At 37.5% G+C, this 22,792-nt stretch overlaps 1 protein-coding gene across 8 annotated transcripts in view; it reads right to left on the reverse strand.

Annotated features, from left to right (window-relative positions):
• Positions 1 to 21,707, reverse strand: part of arhgef37 (Rho guanine nucleotide exchange factor (GEF) 37) — a 36,432-nt gene extending 14,725 nt beyond the window's left edge. The window contains exons 1-13 of one of the 8 annotated variants that reach the window (XM_035949684.2): positions 21,576 to 21,707; positions 18,731 to 18,830; positions 12,191 to 12,273; positions 11,675 to 11,779; positions 8,390 to 8,895; positions 6,385 to 6,514; positions 5,335 to 5,482; positions 5,039 to 5,238; positions 4,800 to 4,930; positions 3,396 to 3,500; positions 1,861 to 1,974; positions 1,532 to 1,701; positions 139 to 286 (exon numbers count right to left, since the gene is read on the reverse strand). In XM_035949684.2, the coding sequence (XP_035805577.1) occupies positions 139 to 286; positions 1,532 to 1,701; positions 1,861 to 1,974; positions 3,396 to 3,500; positions 4,800 to 4,930; positions 5,039 to 5,238; positions 5,335 to 5,482; positions 6,385 to 6,514; positions 8,390 to 8,884 (1,641 nt within the window). In that variant the 5' untranslated portion in view covers positions 8,885 to 8,895; positions 11,675 to 11,779; positions 12,191 to 12,273; positions 18,731 to 18,830; positions 21,576 to 21,707. Of the gene's footprint in view, positions 1 to 138; positions 287 to 1,531; positions 1,702 to 1,860; positions 1,975 to 3,395; positions 3,501 to 4,799; positions 4,931 to 5,038; positions 5,239 to 5,334; positions 5,483 to 6,384; positions 6,515 to 8,389; positions 8,897 to 11,674; positions 11,981 to 12,190; positions 12,390 to 18,730; positions 18,831 to 21,575 lie in introns of those variants that run through there. The other 7 variants (XM_035949683.2, XM_023273663.3, XM_055016794.1 and 4 more) reach the window with 7 other exon arrangements.
• Positions 21,708 to 22,792: the final 1,085 nt, after the last annotated feature.

Below are 22,792 nucleotides of genomic sequence, written 5' to 3' on the forward strand. Positions count from 1 at the left end.
CTGATTAGTGCACTTGAAGATAGCTTCCTTGAGGTTTTCTCCACTGCAATAACAGTAAGTTTTCAAGATATCTTAGAACCATCTTGGGCACATTTCTTTTATTATATTATCTGTGTCGGGGTGATTACAAGCTTGTACCTGCTGTGCAAAGCTCTGGAACAGCTGTTCCATGTCTGAGGCAAGGTCTTTGTGCAGACAGCTGAATGTCCCCAACATGCTCCAGATCATCTGCAGAGCCAGACCGTTAAACTGAGGAAGCTCGTTAAGGAGTAGCGTGTTCATGGTCCTGAGAGGAGAAGAGGAGACAGCAGGAGAGGTGAGATGTCTGCATTTAAAAACATCCTTCCATCATCTATTCACTGTTTACTCCTCTGTAGGGTCATGAGGGACTTCAGTCTATCCCAGCCAACTGAGGGTGAAGGCAGGGGACATCGTGGACAGGTCGCCAGTCTACCACAGGGCTACATAGAGAGACAGACAACCAAGCACACTCACATTCAAACCTATGGAAATTTAGAATCACCAATTAACCTCTGCATATTTTTGGACTGAGAACTCACGCAGCACAGACAGGTCAAGGATCTTCTAGCTGTGAGGCGGCGGTTGGACCGACCAAGCCACCATGCAGCCCCGTTTAAAAACAGATTTACAAAACACAAATTTTGATACAAACGTGACACCACTGGAGAACAGTGAATTCACAATTTCCCAACTGCATTATTAAAAATGCTCTTTAAGCTCAATTTCGATGAACATTATCACCGAAGGACATATTGACTGAAATTACTTAAATCACGAGACCAATCTTTCTTTTAAAAAAATGATTAGTCTAACAACACTATGTACTATTATTTTTTTTTATATATATATATATATATATATATATATATATATATATATATAGACACACACACACTCATATATATATATATATATATATATATATATATATATATATATATATATATATGTATATATAAAAAATACTGTATTGATGGATACTAAGGGTGCAACAGATCACAAACCTCACATAATGTCATGTTTTTTTGAAGAACAAAAATAATATACTGCCATGATGGTCAACATGCCCTGTTTTCATGTTGTATCTTGTCACTGCCGCTTCACATCAAGATTTAGGTAATTATTTCTCGTCAAAGCAGAGATATGTTTTCAGTGTTGTTTGTTTGTCTGACAGCAGGATTACGCAAAACTAAGTGGAAAGGTGGAGCATGGCCAATTAAGTTTTGATGTAAATCTAAATAACTTTCTTTAAAAGTGTGAGAGAGGGCACTGGCTTTGCGCTATCCACCATTCAAAAAACAGCAACAGTAAACCTGTATTTCACACTATTATGGTTAAACTTTACAATGAATTCATACTTCACATTTTCCAAACTGTAGGTGGGGACCCATATGGTTCATGGATGAACTAAGCTCTAAGTTACACCATTAATTTATGCCCTCAATTAGTGGACAGACTTAACAAAACCATCCTTGTTACAGCCTGTAATTCTACAACAACCTCTCTCTACCTGTATGTGTTTGCCACGGCCTGTTCCTCGTAGCTCAGATTTGATTTGGCCTCTATCAGTTCGTAGTCGAGAAGCTTGTCAAGTCTCTTTCTGATCAGATTCCTTGGGCCGACGAGGAGGTCACGGAGCGCACACAGTGGCTTGTGGATCAAAGTCCTCATCCTCTTCTCCTGGAAGGAAGGAGGAAAGCAGCGATCATGGACACAGCACTTTTTGTTTAGTGTCAGAAACTTCACACTGGCTGGGTCCATTGTTCACATCGTTTTTGTTTTGTTTTGAAGCATGTGACTACTTCTTCCACCAGGGGCATCTACATGTGAATGACTTACAAATGTAGGAAGGATCCATTGTCTGAGTGCAGTAGTGATCTCCTTGTAGCAAATAGGTGCCTTCTCTCCATCCATATCAAAGTCAAACTCTTCAGTCTTGCAGGCCAGGAACGCCTAAAGATCAACAACAAACAGCTGAGTACTGTGCTGTGGAAACTGTGAGGATACTTACAGCACAGCAACTGTAAACAACAGGAAAGAAAGAAAGAAAGAAAATGAAAGAAACAAACAAAGAAAGAAAGAAAAGTAAACATATACAGTACTTGGCTAAATATTAGCAGTAAAATGTAAAAAAAGGCCCCTGTTGGGAACAGAAAGGGAGAAAAATAGCTTGGAGGGTAATTTTAGAGTGGAAAGGTACACATGACCGCAGAGACGTAAAGGCACCTCCTGAGTTTACACAGTGTGACTCAAAAACATATGACAAGCACATAAATAAATATCTTCTCATATACACTTCTCCACCGGTGACTAGTGACTGGAGAGACACCAGTCACAGTCTATGTTGGTAAAATATAAACAGGGGAAGATAATAAGATGTGCTCTTCACTCTTCATTTAAGGCTTGTAAGACCTTTAAATACAATAATTTTGAATACAACCATGCTGACAAAGGTACAGATACATGTCAAATTAAATTCTGTGAACACAAACAATTGTAGATATGACCGTGTTACACAGATGTGATGTTCTCACATTAGCATATGAGGCAAAAGTTTCAGTATTTAGTCACCAAAGAAGCTTGCCAAAGAAGAATCAGCAAGAATCAAGATAAAACAATCTGACAGAAGACACACAGATGATACACTCAGTATCTGGTGAGGCGCCACAGTTAATCAAAGTGTGAATGGAAACAAAAAACACATGTTTTACATTCAAGCAATGTGGGGTGCCTCAATCAAGGGCAAATAACAATTTCTGACAGTTAACAGGATATATATTATGCCTCCAATTTAAATTAGGAATTGCATAAAAGAGTGGTATTCTAATCCTTATGCATCAAACCCATACTGTTCCTCATTGTAATACAATCTTGTTATTAATCAAAAAACAAAAGATCATAGCTGCTAAAAAGAATATTTTTACTTGACAGGGTTACCATCTAAGCTGCTAAAATATTTTCTTTCTCCAAGAACATGAGATTGTAATTCAATTCATAGAGAAATATGAGTACATTTTAGATTTGAACATATAAACAGCAACTATCCAGCCATCCATTATCTATACAATGCATGATCCTGTATAGGGATGCATGGGGCCTGGAGCCTATCTTAGCTGACTTAAGGTGAAATGGATTACACCTTCAGGCAATGTAGAATCACCAATTATGTATTTGGACTGTTGGAGGAAGCCGGAGCACCTGGTGAAAACCTACAAAGGCATAGGGAGAACATGCAAACTCCACACATAAAGACCCCAGCAGAGATTTGAACCCAGGACCTTCTAGTTGTGACAATGTTAACCATAGCACCACCGAGCAACCAGTCTTACTAAAATGCACAACCCATTAAACAGCTTTGGACATTTGCAGTTTACCTGTAAGTGGTTCAGGTATGTCTCCACGTTCTCAAGAAGTTCCAGGATCCCGTTCTCCAGAACGTAAAAGAAACCTTCCAAGGCGTCAAACTCCTCGTCCACTAGCTGCAACAGAATTCACAGAAAGACATTCACAGTTCGTAACGTCTCAAATTGCACGTCAGGACTTAGATGCTTTGATTATCAACTCAACATCATTAGCACTGCAGTCACTTCTCTGTAATTACTCTTTAATGTAATCTTCACCTGAGAAATACTCTACATTCAGGGTGTCATTATAGTGTTAACTAAATGTTTACTGCAGATAATACAAGTACAAAACTGTCTTTATAAGCTTGGGTTGCATGATGACAGGCTTCTTTTTCAGCTGTCAGATTAGCACCTTTGGTATAATGTCACACATTGTTTAATCACCTATAATTTGAAATAATTATAATACTTGTGCTAGACCTCAGATTTGTTTGTATTTATACAACTGTGATAGATTTTTCCAACATGGGTTTAAACATATGTTGCTTCTTCCCATTCTTCAAGTTATACTGCTCTTCTGCAAACTTTTACAGTGTTCAGCATTCACTATTAGCAGGAAAAACATGAGGACGGTGCCATTAATCAGTTCAGTCCTTTCAGACGGCTGTATTTATTTAAGTGCACTCTAATATTGCAGTAAAAACTTGAGCTTTAAAGGTCCCATAGTGTGCCCCTTTTCAGCAAATTAACTGAAGTGTCACACATCCCTACAGTGTGTCTTTCAGGTTTTCAGCTGAAAATCACAGTTTGAGCTAGACAACTACTGGTTAGTTAGGTGTTATCCAGCACCTGGTTCAAATTCTTACAATTTTGCAAAGCTGGGAGGCTAACTAGTTGTGAGAGGGACTTGAGGAAAGGCAAAAATAAACATCTTAACAGTTTAACAGCCTCTGTTTTACATCTTTGAGTTTAGAATAACCACAAAACATAATTTAAAAGGATTTTAGCAATATGAGATCTTTAAAGTTCTTTTATATTTTGACTGTAATGCAATCAGGTTTAAACCTAAAATGAGAAGTATAAAAACATAAATCAAAATGAAGCTGCAGGAGACATATAATGACGCCCTTAGATGTGAACTCTTTAATGACACCTGTAAAACGTCACTGGCCTGACGATGGCAACTGCAGTGTTGTGCCGTGGATCAGACCAGAGTAAACAGCTGGTTCAGTAAAAGGTCATATCATGCACTGCCTCTGCACATTCCCAGTTAACCATTAACTACTGAGGTGCAGGCAGATCAGGGCATGGTATGTATTGAGAAATATTTTATGGCTCAGCATCCTGAGACACCACTATTACGTGCTACTTTATTGATTTTATGGGTTAGACTCGCCGCTCTCATGCCTAACTTGGTAAAGGGATTGGTCCTACCTTAGCTGCTATCCCAGTCTCATGTTTGAAGTGCTGGCTGAACCTCGCGGTCTTCTTTGCGATGCTGTGGGAGTTGAGGCGGTTGATCTTGTCCTTGATGGTCAGGGTTTCCGTCTTCTTGTATTTATCAGCTGCAAAACATTAGGGACAGCTAAAACCTTTTCAGCATCTGTACTACCAGCTCTTTTTTGCCAGCATTATCAGTTTATTTCTTTAGTCTTGGCAGAAAACTTTCTTACCAACTTCTCTGAAGCGTTTGTACTCATTGATGCGACAGTTTAAGGCGATGGAGGTGTGGGCTGTCTGCTCCAGGAGCGGATAGGCCGGGTGAGTCGGGTCGGTGTGTTTCTGGATGGTCTGCAGTAGAAGTGGGTAGCGGGCGATCCGCTGCACCGGCATGACCAGGAAGAAACTCAGAGAGGTGGCATTGACTTCAGGCCTGGAGGGACAAACACAGATTGTGAGCACTATCACCAGTTCTACAGCTTATCCAGTACTTTCTGTACCAGTGTGTGTCAGAATGACTTAAACCTACGCTGAGGCCTTGATGACTTTTACTATCTCATTCCAGAGCGCCTCTTTCTGTTTGTAGCCGTTTTCTATCACCGTCACTTGATTGTAGTTGGCCAAGTATTCCTTATAGGCAGCTTCTATGTCTGAAGACAGGCTGAGGAATGAATTGCCTGCCAGGAAGGAAAAACATACATTTACTTCACTACATGCAGGATTCATGAAGAACACAAATATCAGAAATTTAATCTCCACATATGTAAGTAAAACCAGAAAGGTAAGTAACAAAAACTTTAAAATACAGGCAAAACAACTAAATTAAATTGCAGATTTACTCGTATCAAATTCATGTGTTGGCCATCTGTTGGAATAATCACAACAAATAAGAAAGGCGGTGCATGTGAAACACAATTCATGCTTTCAGGGAAGCAAGTACCATAGCATGGGTGTAATAAAAAGCACTCTCTTGTTGTAGACAGACAAATTTAATCTTAAGCCTTAATGCTGAGAAACTATAAAATGTCGTCATGGGAAGAAACCAGTCTAGACATGCCCTGACTAAGAGAACATGGAATAAAATCAGATATTTTCAGTCTGTTTTACAGTTTGTGCAAGTTGGGTTGTATTTTCAAATGAAAAATAGCACATAAAGAATCTTAGAAGGAATGTGGTACAATCTCTTAACCTTTGACATTGTTGTCAATATTGCAACAATAAGGAATAACACAGATACGAAAAGAATATTGAGGCCTTTTAACAATGGCTTCATACCTATGCAAATGCAATAAAATGTGTATAAAGTCTGAACAATAAACTCTATTAACACCTCCAGAGAGCTTGCAGAAATGGCTTCTCACATGAATGCAAAAACCACTTTTCAGATGACAAGATGAGAACAGAAAAGTACAACAGGAGCAACTCATCTAAAACAGAAAAGCTCTCTGAAAGCACCTTACCATGTCCTGCTGGAACTCTAAACAGGCTCACGTTATGAAATGACCACAGGTAATAAGATTTGAGTTTTGGCGGACATTACAGCTTCATGGAGAAATTAAAGACAGTATGAAGTCCTTACAGAGTGTCTCAAGGAAATGAGGGTCTCCGGGCTTAACCTGCTTCTGGTCCAGCAGGCTGAGCAGACGGCCCGACACGTCGATCACCTCCTCTATGTACAGAAACATGCTGTCCAGGTTGGCTAGAGGAGGCTTTGGTGGATATGTGGATAGAAAAAAACACTTGTGTAAAATGTACTGTTCAGTGAGTCTTTTGCAACTAAACACCAGAGAGAACATTTTTTAATATTTATCCATCTTGCCTGCATATAAACCAGACTCTATGAAGCCATATATCTTTAAAATAGGCAACTTAGCTACATTTTCCTAAAAACAGAACAAAAATATTACATGTTAAATGGCAATATCAACACAGTCAACACATAATTCAGAAATCTGGGCATTATCATAACACAAAGAGTAAAAATTGTCACTTGAGCAACATACGTATGAGCTCATTCTTAGAGGGAAAATGCTAATGTGGCTGATAAAGACCTATTTTGTCCTGTTTCATTCTATTGTAATGAGTGAAGAGTGGGCACACTAACTGGTGCAAGACTGAACAATCTGCACATTGCCAGAGAAAAACAATCCAGTAACTTTTCTGTCTCACAATGCCACTATTCATCCACATTTATTCCAGTTTTCCCTCTGGTCAGTGCTCCTGCACTCTGCCACTTTACTCAGTATTTTCTCTTTCTGTCCTTCATGCAGCCATCATATGATGATATTTTTTAAAGCACCTCCATGTCTCAATTCTACATTAGACAAATGGCGCATAAAAGTCATAAATTTATTTTTTAATAACCATCTCATCAACTGCCCCTCCATTCACCAGTTAATTACCTTCCCTTAACAGGTCATCGGCTCATAATTTAGTGCCTTTCACTCCTTTTCATTTCCATTTGAGTCTCCTCTCCCTCTTCTCCTGTTCTCTGGGTGTGTTGTCATTTTCATGCTCATCTACAGCTCAGTCCTTCCAGCTCATAAAGCCTGATTCCATTATGTTTTATGAGGCTTCATTTCATTACCAGAGATAATAAATGATTATTTAGCAGTAATAAGCAATACCTCAAGACATAATGAAAAGCTGAAAGCCAACAAGGGGCCGCAGCAGAACAGTATATCTGGATGCTGCAATGCCATTACAACATGTAGTGATAACTTATTGTTTAAGAGCACAATCAACACAGTTGTTCTGCCATAAAAAAACATGGTTCACAACCGCTCATTTTAAATTTGTATGTAAAACTGTACGTTGATCTTGACTTTCTGTAACGGTTTCTTATGACGTCTGCCATTAAAGGAAGGCACAGGAAACTGTCTTTCCTGGGTGATACCTAAAGCTATGGGAGAAAAAAAAACACGTTTCGCAAAAAATACTATTTTCACTACAGGGACACATATTTAAAAATCTGTCAAAATATTGTTATTTTATTATTGTTTACATAATGTTCAGTCAAATGTAACATATTTAGCTTAATACCCTAAAAGTAAAATTGCACAAAAATCATATATATATTTATTTATGTTTTTTATTCTTTTTTTAACTTTAATTTATTTATGTATTGATTTATTTATTTTATTTAAGTAAGGACAGTCTATGAGAAATACTGGAGTGACAACAATTAGGCTAAATAAAGAGATGTGAGATGAAATTTATTAATTCTGTTTTGTGAAGTGTGCATACATTAATCATGCCTGCTCAATTTATTTACTTTATTTAATATAAACTATTTAGGTTCAGTTTCTCAACTCAATAAATTTTGGTGTATATGAACTGAATTTTATTAGTTCTCTTTAAAAAAAATCACATAAATTAGCTGTAATTCCTGGCTTAATATCACTAAAAAACCAAAAGTTTGGGTATTTGGTCGGCTGACAAATTCAAAAGACGTGATGATCAAGTCATGCAAAATCAAAGGACAAATAATCCACACATTAAATCCTATTTCGAATTATTGTTTTTGCACAGCCATCCTTAGTATCATGCTCTATCCACTTATTTATCGTGTTGTTGATTCATACCTGTAGTTTCTGCAAGTTGCTCCTGATAGTCACAGTGCTGAGTTGCAGCATTCGAAGGTAATTCCTCTCAGACTGGACCAGCTCTTCTATAGCCAGCAGCTGTCTCTGTGCTGCCCTCTCTTTAGCTGCTGCTGCCTCCTCTTCAGACTTCTTTTTAGCCTCTTTGGCCTCCTCTGCCAACCTCTCCTCTGATATTGAGCTCTCCTCTGAAAAACTATCCTGTGAGGGAAGTCTTGAATTTGTTCGAGCAGTACTTGTATCTACAAGTTCTGAGGAGTCGGCAGATGCCTCCACAAACACAGACACACCTGACTCAAACGTCTCCTCCTCCGAGTTTCTCTTTCCTTGTCCAACTTGATCATCTGTCCTCTCCAGCTTTTCTTTCATTGGACCTTTCTTGGTAACCTTCTCTACAGCTCCCATGGCAGACATAGATGAGGCTGGTTTAGGAAGAGCCAGCATGAAGGAGGGCTGAGGCCTCCTGGGCACCTCCATGTTGAAGATCACTGTCAAAGACAAATGCTGTTAGACACTGTTCTTCGTGTTTACATTCATTTTGTATCTACAAATAATTACATCATATGTAACAATATCTTTATTGCTATTTCTCCCACCGATTAAAACTGCCATTTAAAAGATTTTTGTTCAAGATTAGAGGGAAAAACAGCCTCCTGGGACCCCATTTGGACAGAAGTTTTCTGGCTGCAGAGCACAGCAATTGTAACAGGAGGCTTAAATTTTATATTGATTGAGTAATCAGTGTGAAGGGCAACAGGTGCATCGTGTCACATGTTCTCATCCCTATGTGGATATTGATGGATGGAAGAACTCGTATGAACTTGTTTCAGCTTGATTTAGCAGCATCACAGACAACAATGGCAAAAAAAAAAACCTGAATATGTCAAAATACTTAAATGGACCTTGATGTATTGACTTATTGTTGTTAATCTGTGTGTGTGCTTCTTCATGATATCTTTGTAGAACGGAAATTTTCTATTACAAGTCACATTTGTCTGTATTAGTATGTATAACATTTTTCTTGTGCTGTTCATCACGAGACAGAAACTGTGTAAATATCTGTCTACCATTTTCAGATTAGGAAATAGTAGCAACTTAACAAAGTGTATAAAAAGCAACAACACTGTTTTTTATTTACACCGTTTCTGAAAATACCCTAAAACTGAAGTAGAAGGCATTCATGTTTGAGAAAAACACTGGCTCAGTGTTATCATTTGAATGTGCTGAAAACAAGTGAGAGGCACAAACTGGACCTAAATAGCTGCAGATGAAGCCGTGTGAATCCTCTCTGCATCTTTCCTGTATTTGCACAGCTGTGTCGAAACGGCATAGCTGTCAAAACGCGCAAGTAACCAGACTGTATGTCTGCTCTGCATAACTGAAAAAAACACAGTTTGCAAAACCATAACACATTTTGAGGTAATAATCAGTTGGCATGCTTTCGGGAATTAAGTATCACATAAACAACCTCTCCATAGAAAGGTCAGTTTACATCAGGGGTGTCAGGCCAAAACCGGCCCGCCAGAGGGTCCAATCTGGCCTGCGGGACAAGTTTGCAAAGTGTAAAAATTTTGCAGAAGCCATCAACTGCAAAGTGTACATTTGTAAATCCATAAACTTAAAAATAATTTTTAGACCGTGACAAGTTGTTTCGATCATAAAGTAAAATTCTATATCATTCAGTTCCGGATGTCTGTGACTAAATGTTTTGTGCCTTTGTAGACACACTGTGATCTCTAAGTTGTAATTTGTAAATGATAAACTGAGGCTTAATATTGCTGAAAATGAACTTATTTTTATTAAGAAATTTCAGGTTGTTCAAAATGTCTTGTAAAAAGATAGTTTCTTAAATGTGAACATTTTCAGAAAGCACAGTTTGCACTAAAAGAAAGGGAAAAATTAGGAGTTGTGGCTGTTTATAGGTTATTATGCTGTGATTTTACTGGTCCGACCCACTATAGATTAAATTGGTCTGAATGTGGCTCTTGAACTAAAATGAGTTTGACACTCTTGGTTTACAGCATCTAATGTGGACAGTCTGAAGAGAGTTATTCAGTCAGTCATATAAATACAATTTACATTTTCTAGCCTCTATCTGAAATTCAGAGTTTTTCTTATCATTTCCTGACAGAGAAGTCTCCTACAGAAAAAATCTTAGAACTGCAATGCTGATAATGATGCATTCCTTCACTCCATTTGATGCTCAGTTTTGCAAAGTGCAAACAACACCACAGCAACCAGGGCGTGTTTGAAGCGGCAGAAGGAAACATATAATCAAGCTTTATGTGGATTACCAGTTCTGTTAATATAGCTTTTATAACTGCATAAATCAGCAGGAAGCAGCAGAGTTGCAGATGAGAAAGCTTTGTTTATATTGCTTACTGCACACAAACACACAGCTAGGGGAGATTGTATTGTCATGGATCCTCTGAGTTGGAACACCACGTGTTGACCCACCAGGAGGATGGCAAGCTGCTTACAGAGCAACTAATGCTGCCACCGCTGTGACAATTAGCTATGACATGGTTCAGAAGAACAGCCCTCTGTGGCTTTTAAGGACAGGCTCTAATGACAATTTTATTTTTGACTCTGTGATTAAATCAAAATGTCAGCGTGAAGACTTACCAATGACATTTAACATCAAAAGATTTGGAGTTTCTTGTGTATGTCATAGTCTGTAGGTGTTTTTTTTCCAGTAGTTTGACACCTGGGTTTGAGTACCTATTCAAAGGTCTTTGTGATACATATATTTTCCTACACTTCACTCTATGCACTGTTCTCGGGACACATTTCATTAGTTAACTATCTGATGATATGCTGCACTTTTCCTTCACCAAATTCTCACCTTCAGCTGCACATTACTGCATGAATATACATAATAAAACTGTTCTGCTGCATGCGAATGTAGTGAGTCCATTTTCAGTTGTGCTGTTTGTATTTCAATGTCTATTTAAATTGAATGTGAGGTCCTGCTGTTTCTAAAACATGAGTCAGACAATTTAGCATTAATATGAAGAACTGATACATTACTGTGACAAAATTTGCCCTCAAAGCAATGCTACCAATATGCTCTTCAATTAACTCACAAACACATATCAAAACAGACAAGTCACAAACTGGAGCAAAGACTCACCATCCCAAAACAAGTGTTTAAAAGTTCAACGCCGACCAAAAACTACAGCAAACTCATCATTGTCCTGACAATAACGTGTGTTTGAGTGAAAGAGTATCATTAGAAACATTTACAGGAGATGAGGCTGTCATTACCTTGACTAGAATCCCTGATTCAGCTGCAGCAAAGCTCGATCCTCTCTCTCGGTCTCCTTGCACTGTATCCCAACTGAAGCAAAATGTGCTGCAGTGGAGACGCTGCTGCTGCTGCATGGAAAACACACACACACACAAACCGGTGTAACTTTCTCCAGTGACTCACACACAGCAGGCTGTGGCTGGGCCTCATGTGGCAGGAGTGTGTGAGTGTATATTCACAAGCGTGTGCGAGAGAAAGACAGCGTATAAAGTGTGTGAGGGAAAAGGGGGATGGGAGTGGAAAGAGGGTGGGATGGCTGTTTTGTAGAGGAAAGAGAGGGGAGGGGGGAGGAAAGAGTGACCACACACACACACACACACACACACACACACACACACACACACACACACACACACACACACACACACACACACACACACACACACACACACACACACTTACACACACACACTCGTGCAGCTGAATAAGCTGATTGACTGCAGCAGCTGGTGGGAAGGGGAAGCAGCACTCACCCAGATGGCAGCCGATTGGCCGACGGGTCTTCAGTGGATTTGGGGGACCAATCAGACGACACTTCGAGAGTCTTCATGAGACACTGTGTGGACCAATGAAAACAGAGCGCTGAAGTGATTGAAGTTTCCTATCACAGGAAACAAAAGCTCCGCGGGACATCCCATCCTCTTCCAATTGCAAAGGGATTGTCTGGATTTTCTGGTGGAGGGTAACAAAGACAGATTTACAGCTCGCTCCTTAAGAGTTTCTCAGCCAGAAGTAAAAGATTTACGCTGGTTGTGCCTCTGTTTTATTGCAAACTAATTAAAGAAACTATTATAGAAAGCATATGCCGACTGAGCCTGCATTGGTTACAGCAAAGGAATTCAAATAAAAGAAGAGGACTAAAAACATTTGCATTCAACTTCGTTCAATGTAAAAAGCGGAGATCAGCAAAAATTACTTCTAAAAGTCTTAAACCACACAAACAAACTTGGTTTTATTGTGAGACATCAGTGCCAATACATCGGAACACAAAGGAATTTCATTGGTGATGGTAAAAGCAGAGAAAAGTTTGTTGCTTTGTGCTAAACTAAATTCAACATGCTAACATGTTTATATCTAACATTAACAATCTAAGTTTAGCATGCTAGCAGTCTCACATTTACTAATTAGTGCAAAGTGCAGCTGAGTATCCTGGGAATTTTATTAGTTATGCTGGTATAAATATTACACATTATATTTTGGCTTCATGTGTGATGGTGCTACGGCCGGATGCAAGAATTGGGGATTGACAGATTATTACTGGTTCTACTTATGTTTTTATTTTTAGTTCATATTTTGTGCTAATGTTTATCAAAATAGTTTGTACTGTTTATAGTTCTGACTTTGAATGGGAGGAACTGCATAATAAATAAAACATTTCTGGTTCTGATTCTGTTTACTGTGCAGCATTTTTCCAAATATCGGTATTGTGATGTTTATTAACTGATTAAATAAAAATAATATAATAAATTAAATGTGCTACTTTGGCTCTGATGTGGCTAACTCTCTCTCTCTCTCAAGTCTATCTGATTGGCTGTTACATGTCCCATGTAAAAGCCAGTCAACTAAGAGGTTTAATAAACACCATAATCTCAAATTAGCATCTCGTTTCCTTGTGACAATACCCGGCGGTGCTAGCCTAAAGCTATAATTAAGAAGTTTGCTGTGCCTCTTAGCCTGTGGCAATGCTACCTAGAGTACCTGGAATATCTTCCTAATGCAAGATTAACTTTAACAATCTCCCCTAACTGACAGACATGTCTCTCTAGCAGAGACACAACATGCAAAAACTAAATGAGCAGCACGGCCATCAGAACGTGTTTGGCTTTCACAGGGGCTAAGGCTGTGCTAAAGGCTAGTTGCTAACTGAGGGGGCAATGACAGATTTCCTCAAAACAGTGTCTGATAAACAATAGCAAAACAATACTTTGAAATATGGGTCTTAATGGACAACAAAGGTGATGTAACTGCAGGAGAAGCGGAGATCAACTGTTCAATTTAAAAAAACTGGGCTCCAAGTAAACAGGAGTGCATTCTAGCTTGATGATCTGGTTTCTTTAACACAAGCAGCAATGACCAAAACATACACACTCACATAGCCATATGTTCTCCTGAGCCCTGAGAATAATTATAAAAAGATGTCTGCCTGACCTTGGCCTGAGACAATGAACGTATTCACAGCAGCCAGTCCTGATGAGACTGGAATGAGGGAGGCATGAAGGCAGCAGCTAATCTGGTTCATCAGATCGGTATGTAGGGAAGGAATGCTGCCGGGCCGGACTCTTTTATCAGCTGACTTGTGGCATCTGACGGCAACCTTAAGGTGTGCTGCTGCTTTCTCAGAACCAAAACATGCATTTTGAAGAAGTGAAATGCTCAGTTCCTTGGAGACACTCATAATTCCTCTGCAAAGGGAGGAAATTTCAAAAGCTGTTATGATTTTTGGCAATAAAGTCAGACATTGGCAATAAGACCAGACGGAAATACAGCTGATATCATCTTATTGCAGAACTACCTCATACTAAGAAGTTCATATGATGGCCAATAAAGTAAAACAAAATTGTAATACAGAAACGATGTAATTTAGAAACAGTGTGATCATTTCAATGTCCACCAGAGACTGCAGTCAAGCATGTTGTAAAAATGTAAAATAACGATCAGTATGCATCTTGTTATTGATATTGTTATTTCTGTACAATGTACCAGTTTATTGCTGATAAATTGCTTGAACACTCAACTATCAATACCAACATCTGCCTCGAATATCCCATTTGGGCAAGGTTTTATTGATTCTGGGTAACGGCAATCTAGTGGCAAACTATACAATAACTATACAAAATATAAATGCCTGACTGTACCAAAAACTTATCAGTTGTTCCTTGGCTGGTGGTCTTAAATTTCTACCACATTTTGGCCCACTGAGTCTGTTTTTGAGATATCCTGCAAAATAAAGGTAGACAAGTAGAACCAAAACCCATGTATCCTTCACCTTTTGTTTAGACTAAGATGTTATCAGCGTTGCAGGGCTGCAGTCTGAATGCAAAAACAGGGATTTCAAGGATTAAGTCTGAAACGACGTGTGCACTTTTAACCAGACACGTACAGACCTTGCTTTTAAAAAAGCAGTGCCAAACACTTCTTGGACAAGTAAGTTTTTGAGAAAGCACTTGGCATGTCTACATTCCTATTTTTAACCACTCTAGGACTCTACAACCCTATATACACAGCTAGAGTTCATCTTGTGCTATACATGCATGATTTTCACACTTTAAATGTATATATTCTTCTGCTTTTTTCTCAAAACTACAGTAATTATGTATTGGGTTCTGCTAAAATGTAGAATGACTACACTCAATACTCTCAGAGCACAGAAACTGCTGCTGCGCCTACGTACTGCTATTGCTACACATTCTATGTAGACACTGTGTTAGGGAGAATATCATGATTTCAAATCCCACATTGACAAGCTCATGAAACTATTTCTCCACCTTGCAAAATATTTGTAAAGTATGACCATTTATAAATGGAAGAGAAGCTGAGAAACTGATTCATGCCCATATTGAAAGCCGACTCAATTACTGCAAAGCGCTTTTTAGGGGCCTTCTGATAAAAAAAAAAACACAGAGAGACTTCAGCTCATTCCAAATTCTGCAGCTTGGCTAATAAGCAGAACTAAGAGGAGACAGCGCATTAGTACAATTTTGGCTGATCTGCACTGGTGTTCTGTAACATTTAGAATTGATTTTAGGGTCTTTCTCCTTATACACAAACCCCTTAATTGGCCAGGACCGAGCTACATTTCTAAATCCAGGCTTAACTACGCATTTATACTATCTATAGATATCAGGGAAGTCTGTCTTCACATTACTTATATTATACATTCAATGTGCTCTAATTTTAGGTTTACTTTTACCTTATTTTATTACTATTATGAAGTGGATTTTGTCTGCAATCTTATATTACATTAAGCATGGCATTTTAACACTATATTTATATTTATTCTGTCTTTTTTCATGTGAAGCTCATAAAAGGTGCTATACAAATAACGTTTTCCTATAATAACGATGAATGCTATTATTCCCAAAACAAAGAGCTAGATAAAACAGACACAGGCAAATTCAGACAGCCTAAACATCACATCTCCCTCTGTCTGGATGAACAACCATTTAATGTTGGCCTGTTTGTCTTATTGAATTTTAAGTGAGACATGGATATCTGAGTTTATGATTAGCGATACATTAGCTACAGAACAGTGGAGGAAGAGTCAGAGCAGGGTGGAGTCATGACTCAGAAACTGTGTTCCACATATAGCCATGTTACTGAGTCATGACTCCATGTTTAGTGTAATTGTAGGGTTGGACTAGTTTCTGGCCACTGTGCATGTGAGTTTTTACATGAAGACTTAGCTTTGTGCAAAAAGGAAACCATGATACATTATCTCTCTATATCAGACATGTGATACTAGCTATCTCGGGAACCTTCAAAAAATTGTGATACAAAATAATTAAGTTCACAAAAATGGAATGAATTGTAACATGCTCCTCTTAACAAACACTCCAACCTTGCATCAGTATGAAGTTGTCATTTGCTGACCTGCTTCTTAAGGTCTCCTAAAAACCCACACTGAGGTTTTCCTGCTGCATTCTGCCTGACAAACAGCTGAGAAAAAACAACAAAGCTGAAAACGAAAGCCACGATGATTGCATCTTGTCTGTTGTCTCAGCAGTAAACATGCTTCCTTTCAATTCACGCTGCAGCAGCATTAGATGCACTGAGTGAAGCATCATAGCGGAGTGACAACAGATTAAGGGTTCAATCACGTTTAGGGGGAAAGCTTATGTTGTCTTTTTAGACTTGTTGAGTTTTCAGAGTTTGCTTTACATCATGGACTCGCATACTGCTGAATTTTGGAGTTGTAGTAATCTGGAATATAAATATGTAAAGGCAGCAATCTAATTATTGTGAGATTATTATGTGTGCTGGAGAGTAAGTGTTACAGTCTTGGTGAGCAGCTTTCTCATGTTTTTAATCCTCTCCACTAACCACCTCTTACAGATTTGTCGCTGATATTCAGAAACTTTCTGCAAAAAAGCATGTGATTCTTAATTTAGAGATGTTTAAATTAACAGCAGGGAGACTTTGTTTGACGCTTTAATCAGGGGTGTCAGTACATTTTGTTTTGTCTGTTAAGTCATAGGGAGTTAATTAGAGTAGGTTTTTATTAATTTTCCATTGTTTGCAGCCAGCTTTACATATAGCCTATCTATCTGATTACAGGCCCTATAAAATGTAAAATCAGCGTGTGGGTTTAAAAGGCATGTAATTTAAAAAAAAAAAAAAACTCATCACAATTACACTGTTTTTCAAATCCAGAATGGAAAATGCATTCATTGCATTAACAAGACTCTGTAAAACACAAAACATTTTCGGCACGACAGGAAAGTCATTACTAAATCTGCTACAGCCAGCAGTAACATTAAAAAAATTCAGGGATGATCTGACTGAACTACAGGAAGATAGCATAGAAACAAATTAAAAATGTAGGAACTAAAATATCTGTAGCATGTTTCCCATTAGTTGTAACACCTGTGGGCACTTGGAAAAGTATTGTACATGTTGATTGTGCAGATTTTGTTGATGTTTTTTTCATAACAACTAATACAAATTAATAAAATGTATGGCTCTTACACTGCACATAAGACATTTCTGAGCTCTCTTCTAGCCATTGTTGTGCTGTTTCCATAGAGGTACAGGACTGTGTACTGCAGTGAAAAATGGGGACAGGAGCGAAATCCAAATATATGACTTGATGATCAGCTGTACAGTAACTTCACTTGACACACAGGTGTATAAAGAGTCAGAGCTGGGTGGAGTGATGACTTGAGAAAAAGGCTAAATATAGAATAACACAGTAAGCAGGGGTGTTGCCAGAGTGTTGTGCTTGACTAGGTAAGTTGTAGAGAATTAGCGCAGGTTTTAATTTACTTTACATTGTCTACAGTCAGGCAGCTAAGATAACACCTCTATGTTTTTTTTAATACCTTATTTGGATCAGAAACACCCACAGGCCCTTAATTCCTGTATTGATTTTTGTATATCTTTAGCTTACCTGCTATGCAATAAGTAAGTTGCTATACCGAATTCATCTAAAACTATGCTGCTATACTCCTCATTAGGCTGGACTGTCAAGAGCAAACATGTACTATTAAATGCTAATTATTAAAGAAGGTAAGTATGTACAGCTTTAGAAGAACTTGGACTGTTTGGAATAGAATAAAACCTTGGATTTTCCCATAGACTGTGACAGTTTGCAATGGGTATGAATCATTTTGGACATGCCACTTTTTGTTTAAATGTAAATAGCCATCTTATTATCTTTTAGGAGAAGCCTGTATCATTTCCAGTCTTGCTGGTTGAAGAAAAGCAACTTTAAGTCAAAATTTGCCTGGGGTATGAATAATTTCGGGCTTGACTGTATTAGCAACCTGTCCTAACAGAATTATCATACAAGACAAAAAAAAGGAATTAAATACGTCTCAGTTTGGTGTGGAAGTCATGTTTCATTGACTCCAAACTGTTAACAAATTGCAAAAAGATAAGAGAGAAACAGACTGGATGCATGTTTAAACTCCAAATTATTGTCCTGAACCAATTAACCAACTTCAAAATGGAAGTTAGCACAACACAATACAATTAGCAAAGCACAAAGGCTGCAATTTCGGGATATATATCATACAGTGTGCCTGACTGAGGATTTAAATCATCACACTCGTGGTTGTACAAACACATGCCATCCTCCTTGTGTCACTTTTGATGGTATATCATGCTGTCGTACTCCATCGCATGTTTATTATCTATTACAGTGTGAAAATTGAACTGAAGCTTGACTTAACATATCTAGCTGTAATTGCAATATGTCTCAGAAAACTCCCCCAAATTGTTGAGCCAAATTACAATCACCATGACGAAGCCCAGAATCATAACAATAATAAAATGATCGCTAATCATATTATTACCTTGATGCATCAGATTCCTTCTCTCATTGCAGTTCCTCTCTGGGTGTCAGAAACGGCAGCAGAAGGAGGGAACATCCTGACAACCTTGGCTTTCTAATCACTGGAGAAGTGAAATAAACACATTTAGACAAAAGAAACAGCTCTCATATCTCTCTCTAAACACACTTTATTTTACTTTTTCATAATCTGAACGACACAACAATAATAAAGCACTTGATTTAGATTAAGCATTATTCCCATGACTAAGAATATGAATAAGAAAACAGATGCTGCTGCCTGCTTTCAGCACTACAGAAGGTTTGGTTTGTTCTTCTGTTCTGTTTTAACAGCAGTTGGCATTGAGAAAGTTTGTCGTTTTTTCTGATCTTCATGATGTTGCGCTGTCAGAATTTGATAGTGATTGCAAGAACAGCAGGCGTGCTAGTGTCTTTATAAAAGTGGAAGAGTAATTAAATCGCCCTCACAGCGATTTAGTCGAGGAGTGCAAGAGTCACTTCTTTCATTTTGATGCAGGAAGTGGTGTCTTAAGCTGTTTCTTCCACCCAATATCCTTTCATTTTGCTGCTGCCAGGTCGCTTTCTCTTTTGATTTGAATGAAACAGTGTTACAAAACAGTGCATTGGAAAGAAGTCGCAGCAGCATTTTTCTGTATAGATGCAGGAAGTATGAGTCAGACTTCAATAATAGTCTCATTTTACACATGATCAGCAGAGCAACAAATTTATCTTGGTCTCAATCTGACCAAAGAATTTGCTCCAAATGATCATCAGACTTCTTTAGCAAAGTTTAATCTTTCAGTTCTGTGCTAAGGGTTTGTTTCTTGGATGTCATTCATAGAGGGAGATGTTACGCAATGTCTCTCACGCTGTCTGAGCCTGAACAGCAACGCTGATTTCCACTGATAAACCGTGTCTCAAGCCTGGTGTCATTTTAGGAGGACGACCAATTAACGGTGCTTTGGCTCCTTCTATGATTCCTGAATGATGTGTTTCCGCTGATCCACTGATGTTTGTGATGTCTCATAGTGAGCTATGTGGAACCAAACATGGTCCATAGGTTCAAAACTAAGAGTATTCGGGTCGTTTTAACAGCACGAGCATGAAAATAAGACTAAATGTAAATCACACATGTATCCACATGCATTATTACAGTCATTTCACTTCTGTTTTCAAACCAACAAGGGCAATATAACATCTGTATACCACAAACTATGTGCAATTTACTTCTTAAGATATCTATTTTTAACATTTTTCTTATACAAAGCGCTTTTTTATCATGTGTACCTATAGTGTTTATTTCCTGTATAGAAAGATTTCAATCCAATGTACCTGTACTGTAATGTGTCCAAGCAAATGGCAATAAATTTCTATTCTCTATATTCTATTCTATCCAATTTAGGGTCAAACACCTTTTAGTCTTATACTATGGTACCTGTTCACAAGAGAAAAACACTCAGATATTATGTAATTATTAAAAGGTGATTTCATTTTGAACAATTTGACATTTAAGTGATATTCAGCAGGTCTGTACTGTAGCTCTAAAGCTTTGTGAACAGATAAGTTTTGGTGGAAAACAAATGTAAAAAATTCTATTTTCACGACAGACAAAGTATTATTTTTTGCATAATGTTAACATTTGATAGATAGATAGAAAGATTAAGGGTGTTTAAATTTTACGTCATGATGATTTTGCTTTGAATTTTAATTAAGAAATCAGAAATTGTAAAAATTGTCCTGCTATCAATCTCTCAACACACATCAGTCTGTTTGGTGAAGAGCTAAGAGACAAAAAGTCATATTTCTGGAAAAGATAAAGATTTGAAAAGTTAAATGAAACTGTGAAAATTAAAAAAAAAAATGGTACTCACTTTTTAGTTATTTTAGTTACCTTTTTATGCAACTTCACAATCCTGCTGCGCTACATTTCACAGGGAAATATTGTACTTTTTACTCCTCTACATCGATTTAGGTGTAAATAATAGTTACTTTTCCGATATTAAAAATATATAATCGTATTAAAAACAACACATAGCGTTAAGAAGTACTCAACAGATTGTTGTTAACACGTTAACTGCCTTGACTGCATTAAATTCACAATATCATATAGGTCACACACAGATAAAGGAACAATGTACAAAAGAGCATGCAATTCATGTACAGCAATAATAAAATGCTGGTATTTATAGAAATGTGCAAAAAATTATAATACTAGTAATAATAATAAGGTGCAAAGTGTAGGTATTTATAATAAAATAGAGTACTGTGGGAGTAACTGTGAGGATATTTCTGTCATTTCAAGTATGAACCCCAAAAGCAATCACACAAGGAAGATGTGTAAAATGTTTTTTTTTATGATTTATGTGCACATATTTCACATAATTCTCACGTGCAACAGGTGAACATGTTATAGGAACGTTATTTTTTATGGTAGCCTACTGTAAATAAAAGGTCTGCCCGTATACAGAGCCTGGGTTTATGGTTATATTACCCGCTTCAGCTGAGATAGAAAGGATCATATTGGGTTATCTAACCCTCCATCAGAACACCATGTGTTTTGATTTCATTTTGAGTGAGAGCAGAAAGGGGCGGCAACCAATCAATGTATACTAGCATTTTAAAAAAAACAAAAACAAAACGTTTTCCAGGGTTTTTTCCACTCACGCTTTAAGTAGACGCTAACATTAGTGAAATAGAAGATTAAGATAAGCAGCAGAATTAGCTAACCGTCGAGGAGAGCGATAAAAAGGTGAAACCGTCGTCGGGTTTTGGGAATAATTCGGTCTGTGTGCTGCCTCCGTCTGGATAAAAAAATACATAAATGACGAGAAATGTGATAAAACGCTTACCTTTCTGTCTCCGACCTCTCGTCTCGGTTTGTGTCCCGCTCAGGTGTTTCTGTCTCTCCGTGTTCTGCCGTGAACTCCGCTTCACCTGCCGGCACTCACCCGCCGACCGCAATCCGCTCTACACAATAAAAGCAGCAGAAAGACGGTTCTTCAGAATAAAAGCGGCAGATCAAACATGCTGCTGAATGACGTATAAAAATAAGGCAGAATATTTATTAGTTATCTTGTGGTTATTATCATTATTAGTTGATTAGTATTAGTGGTAGTAGTATATTTTACTCTGTTATGGAAAGCAATAAGTGTCATAATTCACCTTTGTTTGCATGTTGTGCCAATCAAGATCGAATTATGAAGCTGGCAAAACATTAAATAGCACTACTTCTTAAATTTTCTTTTTCATAATTTGTTTTGCATTCCAATTCAAGATTTCTTTACTTTTTTTGTTTGAATTACACCACCCTTTTTTTCAACATCAAAAGCAACCAGATTTTTAAAATTACTATGACTATTATTATTTACATATTTATTATTATATGGACATTCAATTGCAACACCACATTTTACAAAACTAAAAGTTGGCATGATGCTGCTTTGAATGACATCAGAAGTCAAATACCTTTTAACTCTGCAATTATTATTAAGGGTAGTAGTAATATTAGGATTATTCTTAGAATTATTAGTATTATTATTGTTGGTGTTATGACTAATATGCTTGTTGTTATGGAAAGCAAAAAGTGCCATAATTCACCTTTGTCTGCATGCTGTGCCAATCAAGATCTATTTTTTAAGCTAGCAAAACCTTTAATAGCACTTTTTTCTTAATTATATATATATATATATATATATATATATATATATATATATATATATATATATATATATATATATATATATATATATATATATATATACACGTGTGTGTTTCAATTACTCCATTAATGGCAAAACTGGCCTGAAGGCAGTTTTTATGGCAGTTCACACACATTTTACAAAGTCAAAAGCTGACATGCTGCTGCTGTTAATGACATCAAAAGCTGAATACCTTGTTGTGATGGAAAGCAATCAGTAGCATAATTCACCTATGGCTTGCATGCAGGGCCAATCAAGACTTTGCTTTTTAAATCAGCAAAACCGGAAGCAGAACAATTTTTTCAGAATTTCTTAATTTTTCTTTTTAGATTTTTTTTGTTGACAGTTTTTCAATTACACCACTCTTT

Source organism: Amphiprion ocellaris, chromosome 13, assembly GCF_022539595.1.
Source record: "Amphiprion ocellaris isolate individual 3 ecotype Okinawa chromosome 13, ASM2253959v1, whole genome shotgun sequence".
Lineage (NCBI taxonomy): Eukaryota > Metazoa > Chordata > Actinopteri > Pomacentridae > Amphiprion > Amphiprion ocellaris.